At 45.1% G+C, this 17,081-nt stretch overlaps 1 protein-coding gene across 1 annotated transcript in view; it reads right to left on the bottom strand.

Moving 5' to 3' along the window:
• Nucleotides 1-14,765, bottom strand: part of LOC135218535 (large ribosomal subunit protein uL22m-like) — a gene marked incomplete at its 5' end in the record, with an annotated part of 70,207 nt that extends 55,442 nt beyond the window's left edge. Inside the window, 1 exon segment of the mRNA XM_064254905.1 lies at nt 14,638-14,765. Coding sequence (XP_064110975.1) covers nt 14,638-14,765 — 128 coding nt within the window.
• Between the last annotated feature and the right edge of the window lie 2,316 nt (nt 14,766-17,081).

The following is a 17,081-nucleotide window of genomic DNA, read 5'->3' on the forward strand; positions in this document are numbered from 1 at the left end:
TTTATGTGGCTCGATTTGGAACCTCCTCTGTTTGTGCAGTGGACTATCACCGCACTGTCTAATATTAGTCTGATATGGATTTTCTTCGCCGGAGAGAGTTTCTTTAGGGTCAGGAACACCGCCATGGCTTCTAGTACGTACATTGATATGCAGCTGGCGGAATGTTACCGACCATGACCCTTGAACCTTTTCGTATTGGGAGTATCCTCCCCAACCGCTTAGTGAGGCGTCTGTGTGGACCACTAAGGCTAGCAGAGGGAACTGTAACAGTATTGATTTTGCCAGGTTCTTGACTTCTGTCCAAGGACGGAGTCTCTTCCGTAATATCAGCGGGATCCGGGAAATTTTGTCTCGAGATTTCCTGTTTGCTCTGGTCCGCCAAACCCGGTTTATATCCTTCAGTTTGGCTTTTAATAGAACGTCTGTTACTGAGGCGAATTGGAGTGAACCTAAGATTCTTTCTTGGTTCCGATTCCCAACCACTGAAAGCATGGTGCCGGAGTAAGCCGGGATTTCTTGCTGTTTATCTGGAATCCTCGGTATTCCAAGAATTTTATTACTTTGTGCGTCGCCCTGCGACACTCCTTTTCATCTGTGGCCCAGATGAGCCAATCGTCCAGGTAGGCTACTAACATTATCCCTTGAGACCTCAATTCTTGTACTACTGTCTCTGCTGGCTTCGTGAATATTCTGGGCGCTATGTTGAGCCCGAATGGCATGACTTTGAAGGCGTAAGCCTGCTTGCCTAGTTTGAAGCCTAGGAAGGAACGGAAGTGCCTTGCTACCGGAACATGATAGTAAGCATCTGTAAGATCTATAGAGGTGGTGACGGCCCCACGGGGAAGTAAGGTCCGCACCTGCGAGACGGTTAGCATGCGGAACTTGTCGCATTGAATGTATGAGATCAGATGGGACAATTCCAGAATTATTCTTGGCTTGTTTGAGTCTTTCTTTGGAACGCTGAACAAGCGTCCTTGAAATTTCAAGTGTTTGATTTCTTTTATTACCTTCTTTTGAAAAAGGTCTTGGGTGTTCTCTATTAGGTCCGCCGTTGGATTTTGGTAAAAACTGGTTGGTGGAGGAGGCCCTTTTTTCCAACTCCATCCCAGTCCTTTTGATACAATGCTGTGAGCCCAAGTGCTGAATCTCCAACGGTTCCGGAATAGGTACAGCCTCCCTCCTACCTGGGGAGTCTCACTGGCTAGCAGAGGGCCGACTTCCCCAGCTTCCCCAGAAGCCTCTGCCTCTAGTGGAGGCTCTTCCGCCAGCCCTGTGCCAGAAAGCTCCTCTGGCTCAGCTACCTTTAGCAAATCTGTTACACCCCTGAAACACCCCTTGAGTTTCGAAGGAGGCGTTGAAGGCCGGAGAAGAGGTAAAAGTGGCCGGACTTTGGGGCTGCTGAGAGGGTTGGCTCTGCAGTAGCAAGAATTGCTGTTGTGGTTGGGTTTTCGAGGTGGAGGGTTGGCACAACTGGGTTACGGGGACAGCCTGTACCACTGTTTGGGGTTAAGTGGTCTGGAAGGACTGGAGCTTCCTTGATCTCTTCCTGCCCCTGGGATGTGCTCTGGAGGGTTCAAATTTCCTTTTGGAAATGAGCCCCCAGCGTACTCTCAAACTCTGGTGCACTCTGGCCACTTCCCCGAGAACCCCATTTACAATGGTCTCGGGGAACAGATTCGCTCCCCAGATTGAAGATTTGATGAGCCTATTAGGTTCATGTCTAATGGAAGCATCGGCCAAGACATGCTTCCTGCAGTTCCTCCTGGCTACTGCGAAGTCATATACATCGCACTGTAAGATGTGGAGTAATGACTTCGTCAGGATCTTAAAAAGTGGCTCGTCTGCATATACCAGGGATGTCATTTCCGCCGTAGTGGCTGAATTGATGGATCTGATTAACCGACATCTAGCCTCATATTCCGCCTTTACCATGACCTCTGGAAGCCTAGGTAGGCGTTCACTGAACTGGGTAGTCGCGCAGTCTGAGCCGAGTTTGCCTACCAAAAAGGTTGCTGGGGCATCCACCCAGCACTCCATACCTCCCGGGAACAGCAGAGAAGGCAAGTCTGTCTCCCTGAGTTGAGGCATCGGTTTTTCCTCCGTTGCTGCTTGTAGCGTCAGCTCAACCACTTTGGAGGTGCAAGGAGTAGGGGTATCATCCCCTACCACAAACATGATGAATGGGCTTTTATGGGGTGTCACCTTCATGTTGACACATTCCCATTCGGTCAAGGTCCGGACCCAGGCTGATTGGGCCTGGTCTCTGGGGAAGATAACGGTCTCCTTGGGGACCTTATCTTCCCTTATCAGTGCCTCCTCCGTTAATGGGACATAGCCCGGGAAGGGAAATTGGAGACCCGGTGGGTAGAATTCGAAGTCTTCTACTGGCCGGGTTCCACATCCTTCTATTGTCAGCATGCCCTCTGAGAAAGGGGCATGTGCTGCTAGCCGCCATGGGTTATTATTCTTAAAGGGCGGTAATTTAGAAGCGTCCGGCACTACAAAGGGTTGCTGAGAGTGCCCGGACTGGAGGAGTCCCGCCATCAAGTTCTCCTGGTTCTGTAGCCTCTCGGTCAGGGACTGAATAGATTGTCCCGACGTCTCCAGGCTTGAGACCAGTTGTGACGAGACCTCCTCGAACTTGGTCTGCACCAAGTTCCCCATCTCCTGCATGAGCATGCTGGAGAACACCGCTGGGTCAAAGCCAGGTTCCTGAGGTCTGGCTTTGGACCCTCTAACTCTCAACCCCTGTTGTGGGGGAGCAGCTTTTGCCGAGTCCGCCACCGGCTTGGGAGCTGATGACATGCTGGCGCAGCTCGTCTTAGGAGGCTTTGATTTTGTTGGTTTTGGTAGGGACTTCTTATTAGATTTAGGAGTTTCCTTGGAAGGTTTTACTTTGGGGATTACTGAGGCCGACTTGTCCCTAGGAGTCGTGGCCCTCCTGGCAAACCCCTGAAAAGATGAAGAAGAGGATTGAGATGGGCTAAAGGACAGGATTTTAGCCCGCGTACCACCTGCCTCACTTACCTACCTACCTTGACCCTGGCTGTCGACAACCATGGGCTCGTGGTCCAAGTTGATGGCCGCCACCTCTCCGAGGACCTCTTCACCGAAACCCTCCAGGTCTTCCGACGGGGCCTGGGTCTCTTCCCGGATCTTGGCTATGATGGGAGCCACCTAGTCCGCCGCTACAGCTGCCGACATCTTCGCGTTGGGGTAGATCAGTGAGCACATCTCCTCCGACAGCATGTAGAGTTGCTTGGACTTGACGTTCCGGCCAAATCCTCCTACCCAGACCTTGAGGGTTGTAAGAGCCGAATCCTTGACGGCTTGGGGGGTCGGCAAGAGATAGCTACATCAAGGCCTATCCTAGAATAATGAACTACTTCATCCAATATGCATCATTATAATTCTCATTGTATCATTTAGTAGAATGGTACCTACCGACTCAGTAGTGAGGTCTGTTACCAGGGCATAACAAACTTTGCACCCGTCCGGGTGCCACACCAACAAGTCATCCACCTGGACTGCACATCCGGCATGAGATCTGCAGACCTCATGCCCGCACGGCTGCTGTAAAATAGTCGTGCATGCTGTCTCCTGACAGCGTACCATCTGTAAGTTAAATGATACATGAGTATCACTATATGGACCCGCTGGAGATGTATCCGGTGGGGCATGTATCGTAAATCTAAGGCCGCCGGGATTGATCCCTGTGGAATGCGTGTCTACTACTAAATTTTACAAATTTTTACTTCCCAAAAGCTCCCGGCCCTAGTTATCATCCTCATCGTGAATATCTTATAAAAAGATAGGCTTGGTACAAGCAGAACAGGGGAAGGATGAACCTGGCCTGAATCCGCTGGCACCGGAGAAGCGTTACCTAGTAGCCTAGAATTGCCTCTCTTAGCCCACTGTCCGCCCCCACCGGAGTGAGGAACGGAGGTACTAAACGAGAATGTTGAAACAAGGGGGCAGAGCAAGGGATTTGGGAACACGGTGCTTCGGTCCTAAAATACCCAGCGGGGTGGAAATGCCCGTCATAGTAAATGGACCAGAAGCATGCTTAAAGATAAGCTTAATTTAAATAAAACTACTATACATGAGCTCTGACTGTTATCGTCCATTCCGTACCCCGTCCCCACCCAATTTCTATCCTTATAGTACTTCCGGATCTGGCTCCGTGGGATCGGAACAGGGAAAATAGGTAAAACTAGGCCTGAATCTTATCATATAAGTGATCGTAGCTATTATAATTATAACAGGAACGAACTCTTAGCCGGGCCCCCGGTCCTGCTGGGGTGGGAAGATAGTCAAGGGATAGTAGGAGACCGTGGATAGGGTGACGAGAACGCGGTAGCACGCGGCGTATACCATCCCGACTCGCCAGGTGGCCAACTAGGACTCGCCAGGGTGAACACCCGGTACTATCTCCACCAAGCGTGACGAGGTGTACCACTGCACCGGCTGTACTCACTACCCTCCCCCCAATGGGTAAAAGGTTCAGCTAAACTGCCCGAGGGTAGCGTATGGCGAGCTGCGTCACCCCACCGAGGTGGGTCCAGGGGAAGGGAGGTCGCCTAGAGGAGCGGCCCACTTGTGATCAGTTAGTCACCACAACCGGCCAGGTGGGACAACCCTCTGAGAAGTCGTGAACCAACCGATACCAGGGACAGAAGGCCTATAGGCCAAATGTACAATAAATCGACACGCATTACAACTAAACAGGCATAATATGATATTATTAGAATAACACAAGTAGTCCTGACGCGAGAGGGGATAGGGAAGAAGGTGAGGGGGAAAGGAATAAAGTCCTCATGAATAGCTAGCCTAACCTTCGCAAAATCAGAACGATCTGGTCAGGTCGGCCAGGGTAGCTCTGAGCAGCTAGCCTAACCCTCCAAAATTGGAATTTAATCACGATCTGGTCAGGTAGGCTAGGGCGGCTCCAAGGACATTGTACATAGGCCACAATAAGGGCCAAACTACCCTCCAAAATCGAATTTCGACCTGGTCAGGTGAATGAATTAGCCTCCTTTATTTGGAAGTCTAGCATACGGACTAAGGAAATGGCTAAACCGCCCAGCCAACGAATCGGTTGGGAAGCCAGCCGTAAGGGACAGGATGACAGGGATCCCCAGCCTAGCCTACCTTCCAAAACCAATGAGGCCTGGTCGGGTTGGCCAGGATGTAGCCCTCACGTCAGGATATGTATTATATAAAGCATAAGTTCTTGAATATATGCTAATCTAACCACTGGACGCGACTACAATTAGTATGGGGGACTAATTGAAAGTCGTCATGAATGATATGAAAATTAGCGGGTAGCGATGCATGTAATGGCTGACTCAGGAGCGGCGTCATACGGGGCTCCCGCTACATAACAACGCCTAAAACCTACATATAACTAACATTGCTACCCTAACAAGTGCAAAATTGATATTTGCAATACTCAACTTAGATACGGGAGTCTCCTGACGTTCAGTCGTCATGAAAATAAGCAAAAAGGCTTCCGAAACAACACACACGTGTAAACGTTGAGAGTGCTATTAAAGGAATGGCGGACGGGACGCTTGTTGTAGCAGTAGCGGGCGGTAGATGGTCTTGGGACGGCACATGCTCTAGGAATAGATGAAAATTACGAATCTGTTAAATCAATATTAAAGACATACTGAAATATTTTCCTTAAGGCGGATTTAGTTGTAATAGTACTAGCAGCTAGGCCTTTTTTTCGAACATAGTTCTAAAAAATGAAACTGCTAGATTCGTGGTCATTGTCTGAACATCTGATTCTTTTAGAAAGATGGCTAACTTCCTCACTGCCAAATCATACTGCCGGAGTGTCGATTCTCTTTTGTCTGATTCCAAGAATAATGTGTTTAGTGGATCAATATTAGCACCTTTCTGTGCCACGAACCTCATGAAGTCCATAAAGTTAGGGCATTCAGAATTCTTGTGGAAGCTGACACAGTCCGAGTTTGTACTATTTGAGTCAGTTTTGGGTTGGGGATCCGTCTGGGACGGAGTTTCAACTCTAGTAAAAGAGGAAACCAATTGCTCTTCGGCCAGTTGGGTGCTACCAGAGCTATCCGCCCTTTGAAAGATCTGAGTTTGTGTAGAACTTTCATAAAAAGGTTTATTGGCGGAAATAGGTAAATCTTCTGCCAATTGTTCCAGTCTATGGACATCACATCTGTGGTGTGAGCTAGAGGATCCAAATTGGGAGCCACATAACATGGAAGTTTGTGGTTGGACTCCGAGGCGAACAAGTCTACCTGAAGGCCCGGTATTTGTAGGCAAATCCAATTGAATGACTTTGTGTCTAAGGACCACTCTGATTCCAGCGGAGTTGTCCTGGACAGTGAATCCGCAATGACATTCCGTACTCCTGCCAGGTGAGTAGCTGACAGGTGCCAATGATGTTTCATTGCCAGCGAGAAGATTGCTATCATCACGTGATTTACTTGGCTCTACTTGGAACCTTCTCTGTTTAGGCAGTAAACTATCACTGCATTGTCCAAGATTAGTCTGATATGAATATTCCTGGCCGGAGTTAGTCGTTTCAGGGTCAGGAAAATGGCCATTGCTTCCAAGATGTTGATATGGAACTGGCGGAATACTGTTGACCATGTTCCTTGAACCTTCTTGTACTGAGAATAACACCCCCCATCCACTCAAAGGGCGCCCGTGTGGACTACTAGAGACGGCGGGGGAAATTGGAGCGGTACTGACTTGGAAAGACTCTTGACTGTCGTCCATGAACGAAGTCTTTTCCTAAGTATCAGCGGAATCAAGGAGATTTTGTCTCTGAGTCTGCTGTTGGCTCTTCTCCGCCATACCCGATTGATGTCTTCAGTCTGGCTTTCAACAAAATATCTGTTATTGAAGCAAACTGATGAGAACCTAGGACTCTTTCTTGGGTATGATGAGACGCCCATCTGTTCTTGAGAAATTGTCTCGTAGCTTTCGCTATCTCTTTGCACTTGGTTGGTGGAAGAGATAGTTTGTGTGCGGTTAGATTCCATCGAATTCCTAACCATTGAAAGCGAGACGCCGGAATGAGACGGGACTTTTCCTTGTTTATCTGGAATCCCAAATAGTCTAAAAATTTTATTACTTTGGCTGTTGCACTGCGACATTCTTTGTCATTGGGTGCCCAAATGAGCCAGTCGTCTAAGTAAGCTACTAATGTAACCCCCTGAGCTCTTTGTTCCTGAACTACTGTCTCTCCTAGTTTGGTGAATATTCTGGGCGCTATATTGAGCCCGAATGGCATGACTCTGAACGAGTAAGCCTGTCTTCCTAGTTTGAAGCCTAGGTAGGGAGAAAAGTTTCTCGCTATCAGGACGTGATAATAAGCATCTGTAAGATCGATAGAGGTGGTGACGACCCCAAGGGGAAGTAAAGTCCGCAGCTGCGAGACGGTTAGCATGTGGAACTCTTCGCATTGAATGTATGAGTTGAGACGGGACAAGTCCAAAATCACTTTTCGTTTGTTCGCGTCCTTCTTTGGCACAGTGAACAAACATCCCTGAAATTTCAGGTGTCTGACTCTCTTTATTGCCTTCTTTTGAAGAAGGTCTTTGGCATAGTCTAGGAGGTCTGTCGTTGGAATTTGGTGGAATCTGATTGGTGGAGGAGGCCCTTTTATCCATCTCCACCCCAGACCTTTTGATACAATACTGTGGGCCCACGGACTGAAGGTCCAATGGTCCCGGAAGAGGTACAATCTCCCGCCTACCTGGAGAGGCTCATAGATTGGATGAGGTCTTACTTCCTCTGCCTCCTCTGGAACCTCTGCCTCTGGAGGGAGTTCTAGAACCAGCTCTGTACTGGTAAGCACCTCTTGCTCTGTTTCCTCTTGCATTTCGGTTATAACCTCGAAACGCCCCTTGTGCTTTAAACGAAGCGTTGAAGGCCGGGGACGTCACGAAAGCAGCCAAACTCAAGGACTGTTGAGTTGGTTGACTCTGCAGCAACACCAATTGTTGCTGTGGTCGTGCTTTAGAGGTCGAAGGTTGACCAATCTGGGAGACGGGAACTGCCTGAATCACTATCTGTGTCTGAGGAGCCTGGAAAGACTGATACTTCCTGACCCTCTTCCTACCTTGGTTGCGGTCCGGAGGTCTAATAAAACTTCCTTTTGGAAGAAAGACCCCAGTGGACACGAAGGTTCTGATTAGCCCTAGCAGCCTCACTGATGACGCTATTAACTACGTCTTCAAGAAAAAGGTTAGGACCCCAGATTGTCGCTTTAATGAGCTTATTAGGCTCGTGTCTAATGGAAGCATTGGCAAGGACATGCTTCCTGCAGTTTCGCCTAGCAACCACAAAGTCATAAAGGTCACTCTGAAAGGTCTGTAAGAGTGACTTCGTTAGAACCCGGAATAGAGGTTCCTCAGAGTAGACAGACGCCGTCAACTCCGATGTAGTAACAGAGTTGATCGAACTACTCAGTCTGCACCTGGATTCAAATTCTGCCTTTACCATGGCCTCCAGGATTCTGGGTAATCGTTCACTAAACTGTGTGGAAGCACACTCCGGATCGAGTTTGCCCACTGTGAACGTTTCTGGAGCGCCCACCCAGCACTCCAGATCTCCGGGAAAGAGCAGAGAGGTAGGCTCTGTCTCTCGAAGCTGAGGCATCGGCTTCTCCTCCATTCCGGCCTGCAGAGTTAACTCTGCGATGTTAGACGTGCAAGGGGTTGGGATGTTATCCCTCACCACGAACATGGTGTAGCAACCCTTGTGTGGCAGTCTAGTGTTCACCCATGCCGACTGTGCCTGGTCCCTAGGATAAACTACTGTTTCCTTTGGGACCCTGTCTACCCTGACTAATGCTTCCTCAGCTAACCGAGCGAAGCCTGGGAAGGGAAATTGGAGGTCCGCCGGGAAGAACTCGTAATCTTCCATGGGACAGGTTCCCCAGCCTTCAATTGTCAGCATGCCATCCGAAAAAGGGGCATGCAGAGCCAACCGCCATGGGTTGCTGTTCTCAAATGGCGGAAGCTTAGAAGCATCCGGCACAATGAAGGACTGCTGTGTGCCTCCGGACTGCATAAGTCCGGCCAGCAAACTCTCCTGGACCTGTAGCCTCTGAGCCAGGATGGACTGACCCGATGTCTCCAAGCTCGAAGCGAGCTGAGAAGACATCGACTGCAACCTTGAGTCCACGATACTGCCCATCTTTTCCATAAGAAGATTAGCGAAGGCTTCAGGATCAAAGCTGGACTCTGTAGATCTGGCTTTAGATACTTTAGCTCTCGACCCCTTATGTGGGGGAGTAGCTTTAGCCGAGGAAGTCATAGGTGTAGGAGCCAATAACGACCTGGCGGAACTCGCTGGAGTAGGATTATTTGGTCTGTTAAGTCCTAGGCAGAGTCTTCTTCTTCAGGGCTTTTACCTTGGGGATCACGGAACTAGATCTGTCCCCAAGGTTCCTGGCCTTTGAAAAGCCTTGGAAAGAAGAGGAAGAAGACGGAGTAGGGCTGAAAGAAAATGATTTCTTTTTGACAGATCTAGAACTACAGCTACCTGCCTCACTTACTTCCCTACCCTCTTCCTGCGCGTCGACGGTCATCGGTTCAAGATGGATACTGATGGCCGCCACCTCTTCCGCCACCTCCTTGCACGAGGCGTTTTGGTCTTCCGGAGGGGCCTGGGTCTCCATCCGAATTTTGCCAATCATAGGGGCCGCAACCTCCCTATCCACTGCCGAAGAAGTCCTTGCGTTCGGATACAGTAGCAAACAAAGCTCCTCCGACAGTCATAGGGGCATCCGGCAGCGACATTCCTGCCAAAACCTCCAACCCAGGTCCTTAGGGTCGTCAACGAGGAGGTTTTGAGCGCCAGAGGAGTCTGTAAGAGAGGACGAAATCAGATCCTCCAGTGGCGGAACGTGTCATATTTTCAGATATATAAATGTAAGGATATGTCATACAAAATAGAAAACATTACCAAGGTGAGAATGGTACCTACCAACTCATCAGTCACATACTCAAACAATGAGTAGCAAACTTCACAGCCGTCCGGGTGCCATACCAATAGGTTATCGATCTGCACCGCACAACTGGCATGAGAACGACAGACCTCATGACCACATGGTTGTTGGAGAACGGCTGTACACCCTAACTCCTGACAGCTTACCATCTGTAAGTTAAAAATTGATACATGAATATCTTCCAATAGTTCCGCTGGAGTTAATTCCGGTGGTATGTTTACACTTAGACTAGTTCTACTAAAACTCACTAAAGGTAAACATCAACTATTATAACTTTATATAATGTAAAAGCTCTGATTGTCTCCGCCTGCTCCGGAATCCATAATCTCGGTATCGCAATAGCTAAGACCGGCGGAGTTGGCCTGATATGAACAGAACAGGGAAACAAGGTAAAACCTAGGCCTGAGTCTGATCACACCGGAGTAGGATAGCAATTCCAAGTCAATTGGAAATGCATTGCCTAAGCCTAGTTCCGCCTCCACCGAAGTGGGGAACAGCGATAACAACAGAGAAATACGGAACACCGAGCGGCGGAAACAGAGGTACATAGCATTCCAGCGTATAAAATACTGGCGGAAGTGATGGTAGACCACACCTCACCAGAATAAACACAGGCTCGGAGACATACCAACAGAGATTACATAAAATACTAATCCTTAATCTCCACTGACTAATCCCCCGAGACGATGCTCGACGCTCCAGCTGCTGTTCACTGGTAGGATTACTAGGTCAGCGAGCTAAGGAAACACTGCCGGAACGAGTCCGGAACGGAAGGGAAAAGCTCGGAGGAGAAAGGAAGACTTGTAATCGCCTGGCAACAGCAACCGGTCAGGTGATTATCACCCTCCGAGAAGCCGTGAAGTAGCCTACAACTAAAGGGATAGAAGGCGGCATGCCAACTGACACCCTAAAGGAGGTAAATGCCAAGGCTATACATGCAAACTTTATTGATAAAGAAGTATTGGAAGTACCGACGAAAAAAGGGGGCAAGCCCATCTGCGAGCCTAGCCTAACCTTCCACAATCGGATACACCAATCTGGTCAGGTAGGCTAGGATAGCGCAAACTAGTAAGTTAGGAAAGAGGACACTCTAGAGCCTAACCTAACCCTCCAAAATCGAACGTATCGACCTGGTCAGGTCAGACAGGTCTAGCACCTACATTTATGTAAACAGAGAGGAACTCTCTAGTGATGGAACACCCTCCAAAACCAAAAATCGGTCTGGTCAGGTAGCCAGGACTAGTATCAACTATGGGTAGCGAGTAGCACTCTCAAATGCCTAGCCTACCCTCCAAAATCTCATCGATCTGGTCAGGTAGGCTAGGGTGGTAAATTGTGTGGGACTTCCAAACTAACCTCATCAAAATAAAATTAGTATACCAATATAATATTAAAAAAAGATAATACAAAAATTACCACATACACAACATGCATGAGCATAGTGGATGGAAGGGGGCCTTCCTTTACCTCCAAAATAATAACTGGCGTAGTACTAGGCTAGCTAGCCTAGTCCACTTCCAACACACTAATCACGCATTAAGATGAAATAAAACAACACACTCGTGAGGGAACCAAATCACTCATGAAGGACGATGACTAACGAGGGAAACCCTCTAAATAAGGCCAAAAATGTAAAGGTTGAACCGTAATACAAAACCCTATCAATACACATCAGGAGCGAAATAGTAAAATTTAACAACAACAGTAGCGCTTACTGTGATGTGCAATAGTGGTGAATTTAAGATATTCATCGAAAAAAAAAAAAAAAATTAAAAAATTAAAAATAAAAAGTTGAGAAGACTGAGTAACGCAGTACAACTTGATGTAAACATGGCGGTTCCCTGGATGAGGGTTCCTTCCACATACGCAACATGCAAACATCTCGATTAAAAACTTCTCAAATAAGGACAAACTGATGTCTAACCGAGTTCAAAGTCAATATTATACTCAACTTAGATGAAGATGCTTCTTGAAGATCAGAAGACATATATAAGGGGGCCGGCCGGAACCCCGATATATGGTGGTATAGGGCAAAAAATGCAAAGTCATGAAAAAATTCATGGAGCTTCATATGGCAATTGAGAATACGTATACAAAATATTTAGTCAAAATTCCTCTTACTTTCGTAGTTACAGGGTAATTAGTAAACATAACTCAATAAGCCTAAATCATTCATCCGTACAAGAAAATACAGTATTTCTTCTGTTATCGTAAATTTTGATAATTATTGGCAAAGAAATTGTGAGAAATGGCATGTGTAGAGATTCCGTGGGTCGCAGAAGCGAGTATCTGGTTCAATCATGAATCAGTTGGACCATAGACTTCAAGTAGATTACACGTACTTAGTAAATTACACGTTCGAGTTTCACCTCGTGACATTCGCTTCCTTTTACGTATGTTTATGTATGTTTCGGCAAGAAGTTCATCATGCCAATGAGGAAAAGACAAGGAAAACATCTCGCTAACATACAGACGAAGAAAAATTGCTCAAGTATTATTACAGAATATCATAATATACGCGTGGTTAGTGAAGAGAGAGGGGAGGGTTGCCTAGTAACGCCCCCTTCTTGCCTGACAGCACACGTCACACTGTGCCCAAGGCTACAATCTTTGAGCAAAGAGATCTTCATTTATGATAAATAACATAGTTTTGGTTTTTTAATACCCAAAATGGAATATGAAATTCATAATAATCATGATTTATTAAATTGTCTTTGTAAAAAGAGAGTACACCTTCGAGTTTCACCTCTGACATTCTCTTGCATTTACGTTTGTTTATCTTTGTTTCGGCAAGAATGTCATCATGCCAAAGAGGAAAATACAAGGAAAACATCACGCTAACATACAGAAGAAAATTCGCTGTAATAAGCCGAGTTAGTGAAGGGGAGGAGAGGGGTTACGTAGAAGGAGTGCCCCATCTTGCCTCAAGCAGTGCCCAAGGCTACGATATATGAGCAAAGGGATCATCATTTATGATTAAATTATGATAAATAAAATAGTTTTGGTTTATTAATACACAAAAAAGAAATATACATTCATAATAATCATTATTTATTAACATTGTCTTTATAGAAATACGAAGGAAAACTTTGAACGCCCGTATCTCAAAACTATACTTATTGACCTTCAAAATCTATCTCCTCACTTAGTTTTAAAGCTATAACATTGGAATTTGGTATATAACTCAGAAAGAAATTATAGAACAATCAAATAGAGCAACTTTTTTTTCCAATTTTTGTTTCGTCTTTTTTTTATAATTTTTTTTTTTTTTTCTCGTGATTTATAGGGTTATTTTTTTTATTTACCATATTGAAAAATTCTTATCTAGCAAAAAAATGACTTTTAGAAAAAAAACTCTCCATTTGATTGGAGGTCGACATCAGGTCTATACTATATGGTAGTAATCCCAGGTCTTAATATTAAATATCAAGGGAGGAGATAGAATTTGAAAAATGGTTATTTTCGGGATAAATTGCCCTGGCGTCACAAAACCGAAGGTCAGAGGCGAAAATCATATGCGGTTTGGAGATGTCCCATGTCACCTTATTAAGTGGTATGAATGTCAAAGTCCTGTCGTTAAAAAACGGCATTAGCCGGCCGGCCCCCTTAACAAAATTATAGCAATTGGATCACAGCGAAAAATAAAGCTGTTCGTGTAGCAAGTGCTATGAAGGAATAAAGATATTGGGCAAAGTATCTGTGATAAGTGGCTTCCACTCGCCCCTGTTGCTATACCGACACCCTTGGGGGTGATCGATCCAGAGGTAGTAACTCTGGCATTCCATTGGCTTTTTTCTCTGGTATATTTAGCATTTATTTATATCTAGAAATGAGTGCTATAGGTACATTTCACTGGGCGACACAGGTCAATCCCAGAAAACGGTTTTATCTATACAAGCACACCATGGGATGGGAACACAGTATAAGATTAGCTAGCAGTATAACCACATTTACTTTACAGTGGGGTGCACATAACTGTAACAGGAGTTGCATTAGCTGCATACAATATTTTAAGACCGACAATTTTGTTGCTAGCGTAGAAAGAAAACAAACACCCTCATGAAACAACCCAGTCGAACATGACATGCTAGGGCCAAAGCTTACTAAATACACCCTCAACAAACACTTGCTTCTACCAGCCACTTGAAAAACTTTTGATTAGGGTAAAGTACAATGCCTCCATCACCCAAGTTATGAATTTTATACATATACTATAAAATATAGGAGCCTCATGGTTAGGTAAGTGGAAAAAAAACATTAAGATCAATTTGATTAAGTCTGACTTTGTGTCTCCTATCAAGATCACTTTACTGACAATCAAAGAGAAGATTGGAAGTAGGGAGATGTAGGGAGATATGCCCAATATCTGTTGCAATCAACATTTGAACAACCATTTGGAACACAGTACAGTACAGTATGTATTACATTGCAGATCTCACGAGATTATTGGAACCCATGAAAAAATTACACATCAAAAACTTGAAAAAAAACATTCTTAACTTCCAATTAAAGATTACATATCCAGTCTTTACTGGAATTACAAATGAAAGCCTCAACTTAACATTACTGTGAAGGTCATTACCAATATATAAATAGGCAAGAGATACTAAACATCAGTAATACCAAATTTTACTTACCAACTTTAGTTTTCCAGCAACAGGAGCTAAAGTTCTATTGGTAAACAAGGGCCTTGACAAAGTTGCAACAGGTATCCGAACCAGACTGTTACTCATCTGAGATAACAAAGAAGGTAAAGCCTTCCAACCTAGAAAAAAAGAACATGTTACTTGTTTCCTATACCAGTTCACAATAAAATCACACACAAGTTGCTAGAACACCTTTTAATTCTTCCATTATTCTATACAACTTATGGAAAAATTTAATTTCTTTTACCAGACAGCTTGCAAAATAAAAAAATCAAGTTAAAACAATAAAATATCTTAGAAGCAACATATAAAAAACAAATTATAAAATTAATTAGTATTTTTTTAGGCATAAAAAGCAGAGCCTTTTATGTAGAGTATTCCACAAACTGAGGAATGCTCAGCTGTGTAAACTTTGTAACAAAGTAGTTAGTCTAACTAGTGGTAAAGGGGTGTAAGTGGGAGAATCCTCACGCACACTGTCACCACTTCTCTTTGGCATCAGGGACTATGATGGGTGCTTGAGGTAGGATTGCATCAGGGACTATGATGGGTGCTTGAGGTAGGATTGCATCAGGGACTATGATGGGTGCTTGAGGTAGGATTACATCAGGGACTATGATGGGTGCTTGAGGTAGGATTGCATCAGGGACTATGAGGGGTGCTTGAAGTGGGATTAAGGTAAGAAGCTCTGGTTTGTATACAGTATCTATATTTCTGGGTGAAGGCCTGTGTCGCCCAGTGAAATGTTCCTTATAACACTCATTTCAAGGTATAAATATTGCTAAATATACCAGAGAAAAAAGCCATATGGAATGCCAGAGTTACTACCTCTCTGGATCGATCACTTTCATAGGCGTCGGTATAAAAACGGGGCGAGTGGATGCCACTACCACAGGCCTCCAGCCAATTAGTTCTCTCCTCTCAAAATCCCTCACCAGAGAGGAGACGTTACAACGATCACCCTCCGCTCATCCCTACTTCTTCTACCAAGATCTACATTCCTTCATAGCACTCGTTGTCACGAAGAAGTGTTTTGGTTGTGATATTGATATTTTGTGATTTTGGATTTATCATGTCTTCTGATCTTCAAGAAGCATCTTCATCTAAGTTGAGTATTATTTTTCTGACTTTGTACGCGTTTGGGCAACGGTGCATTTTATGTGGTGTTGTTTATTGTAATGTTATCTGGGAGCCAAACGTATCGTCTCTCAAGTCAGCCATTTAAATGCACTGTTGTTCGCGTATTCAGTCTCCTCAACTTTTTTATTACGATAAATCATTATCCTTTTTGCTAATTACAGTATACGTTACTGTTATCGTGGAATTTTACCATTTCGCTCCTGATGGGTTCCGATAGGTTGTTTTAATAAAATTTTATTAATTTTAATTATAGCTTTTTAGAGGGTTTCCCTCTCTCTTTTTTCAAGGCCTTCAGGAGCTATTTGGTTCCCTCACAAATATGCAATAAATTTTCATTCTACTACATGAGCGAATATTGTGTTGAAGCGAACCTAGGCTAGCCTAGTGTTACGCATATTACTTGAGAAGTGAGAATTTCGCGGTGCTTATGCATTTTATGTAGATGATTTTATTGTTATTTAGTTTATGTTACAATATTATTGCTATTATATTGATGAGGTTGGGAGTCCTACACGAATATTACCTTTCCTTGGCCGCTTATTACCGTTCCTAGCCTACCTGACCAGATCTAGGTTAGATTTTGGAAGTTAGGCTGGGCGGTTAAGAGTTTTTTCTCTCTACCTTGATTGGTTTTAGTTCTGGCGATCCTGACCAGACTATTAAATTAGTTTTGGAAGGTGATCCTTTACTAGAGAATTCTCTCTTGTCACAGAATGTAGGTGCTAGACCCATCTTTCCTGACCAGGTTGATATATTCGATTTTGGAGGGTTAGTTTAGGTTCTGAGTTTCCTCTTTCGCGACATTCTAGTAGGCGCCATCCTAAGCCACCCGACCAGATCGGTATATCTGATTTTGGAGGGTTAGGCTAGGTTAGTAGATGGATTATTTTATTCGTCGGTACTTCCAATAATTCCTATTTCAATATTTTGGTTTAGTATAGCTTCGGCTAATACCTCCTTTAGGGTGTCAGTTGGCCTGCCGTCTTCTGCCCCCTTTAGTTGTAGGTTTTTCCACGGCTTCTCGGAAGGTAATAATCACCTGACCGGTCGCTGTTGCCAGGTGATTACTAATTACCCTTCCCCCTCCGTGCTCTTCCTTCCGGCCCGGACCTATTCCGGTGGTGTTTTGTTAGTTCGCTGTTCTAGTAACCCTTATGGGGAACGGCAGCTGGAGCGTTGAGCACCATCCCGGGGGATTAGTCGGAGGAGGTTAAGGAGTTGTGGTTTATGTAATTCTGTTTAAGTAACCCCTTTTTGTAATTTCACTAGTTACCCTTCCCCCTCCGTGCTCTTCC

Source organism: Macrobrachium nipponense, chromosome 9, assembly GCF_015104395.2.
Source record: "Macrobrachium nipponense isolate FS-2020 chromosome 9, ASM1510439v2, whole genome shotgun sequence".
NCBI classification, from domain to species: domain Eukaryota; kingdom Metazoa; phylum Arthropoda; class Malacostraca; order Decapoda; family Palaemonidae; genus Macrobrachium; species Macrobrachium nipponense.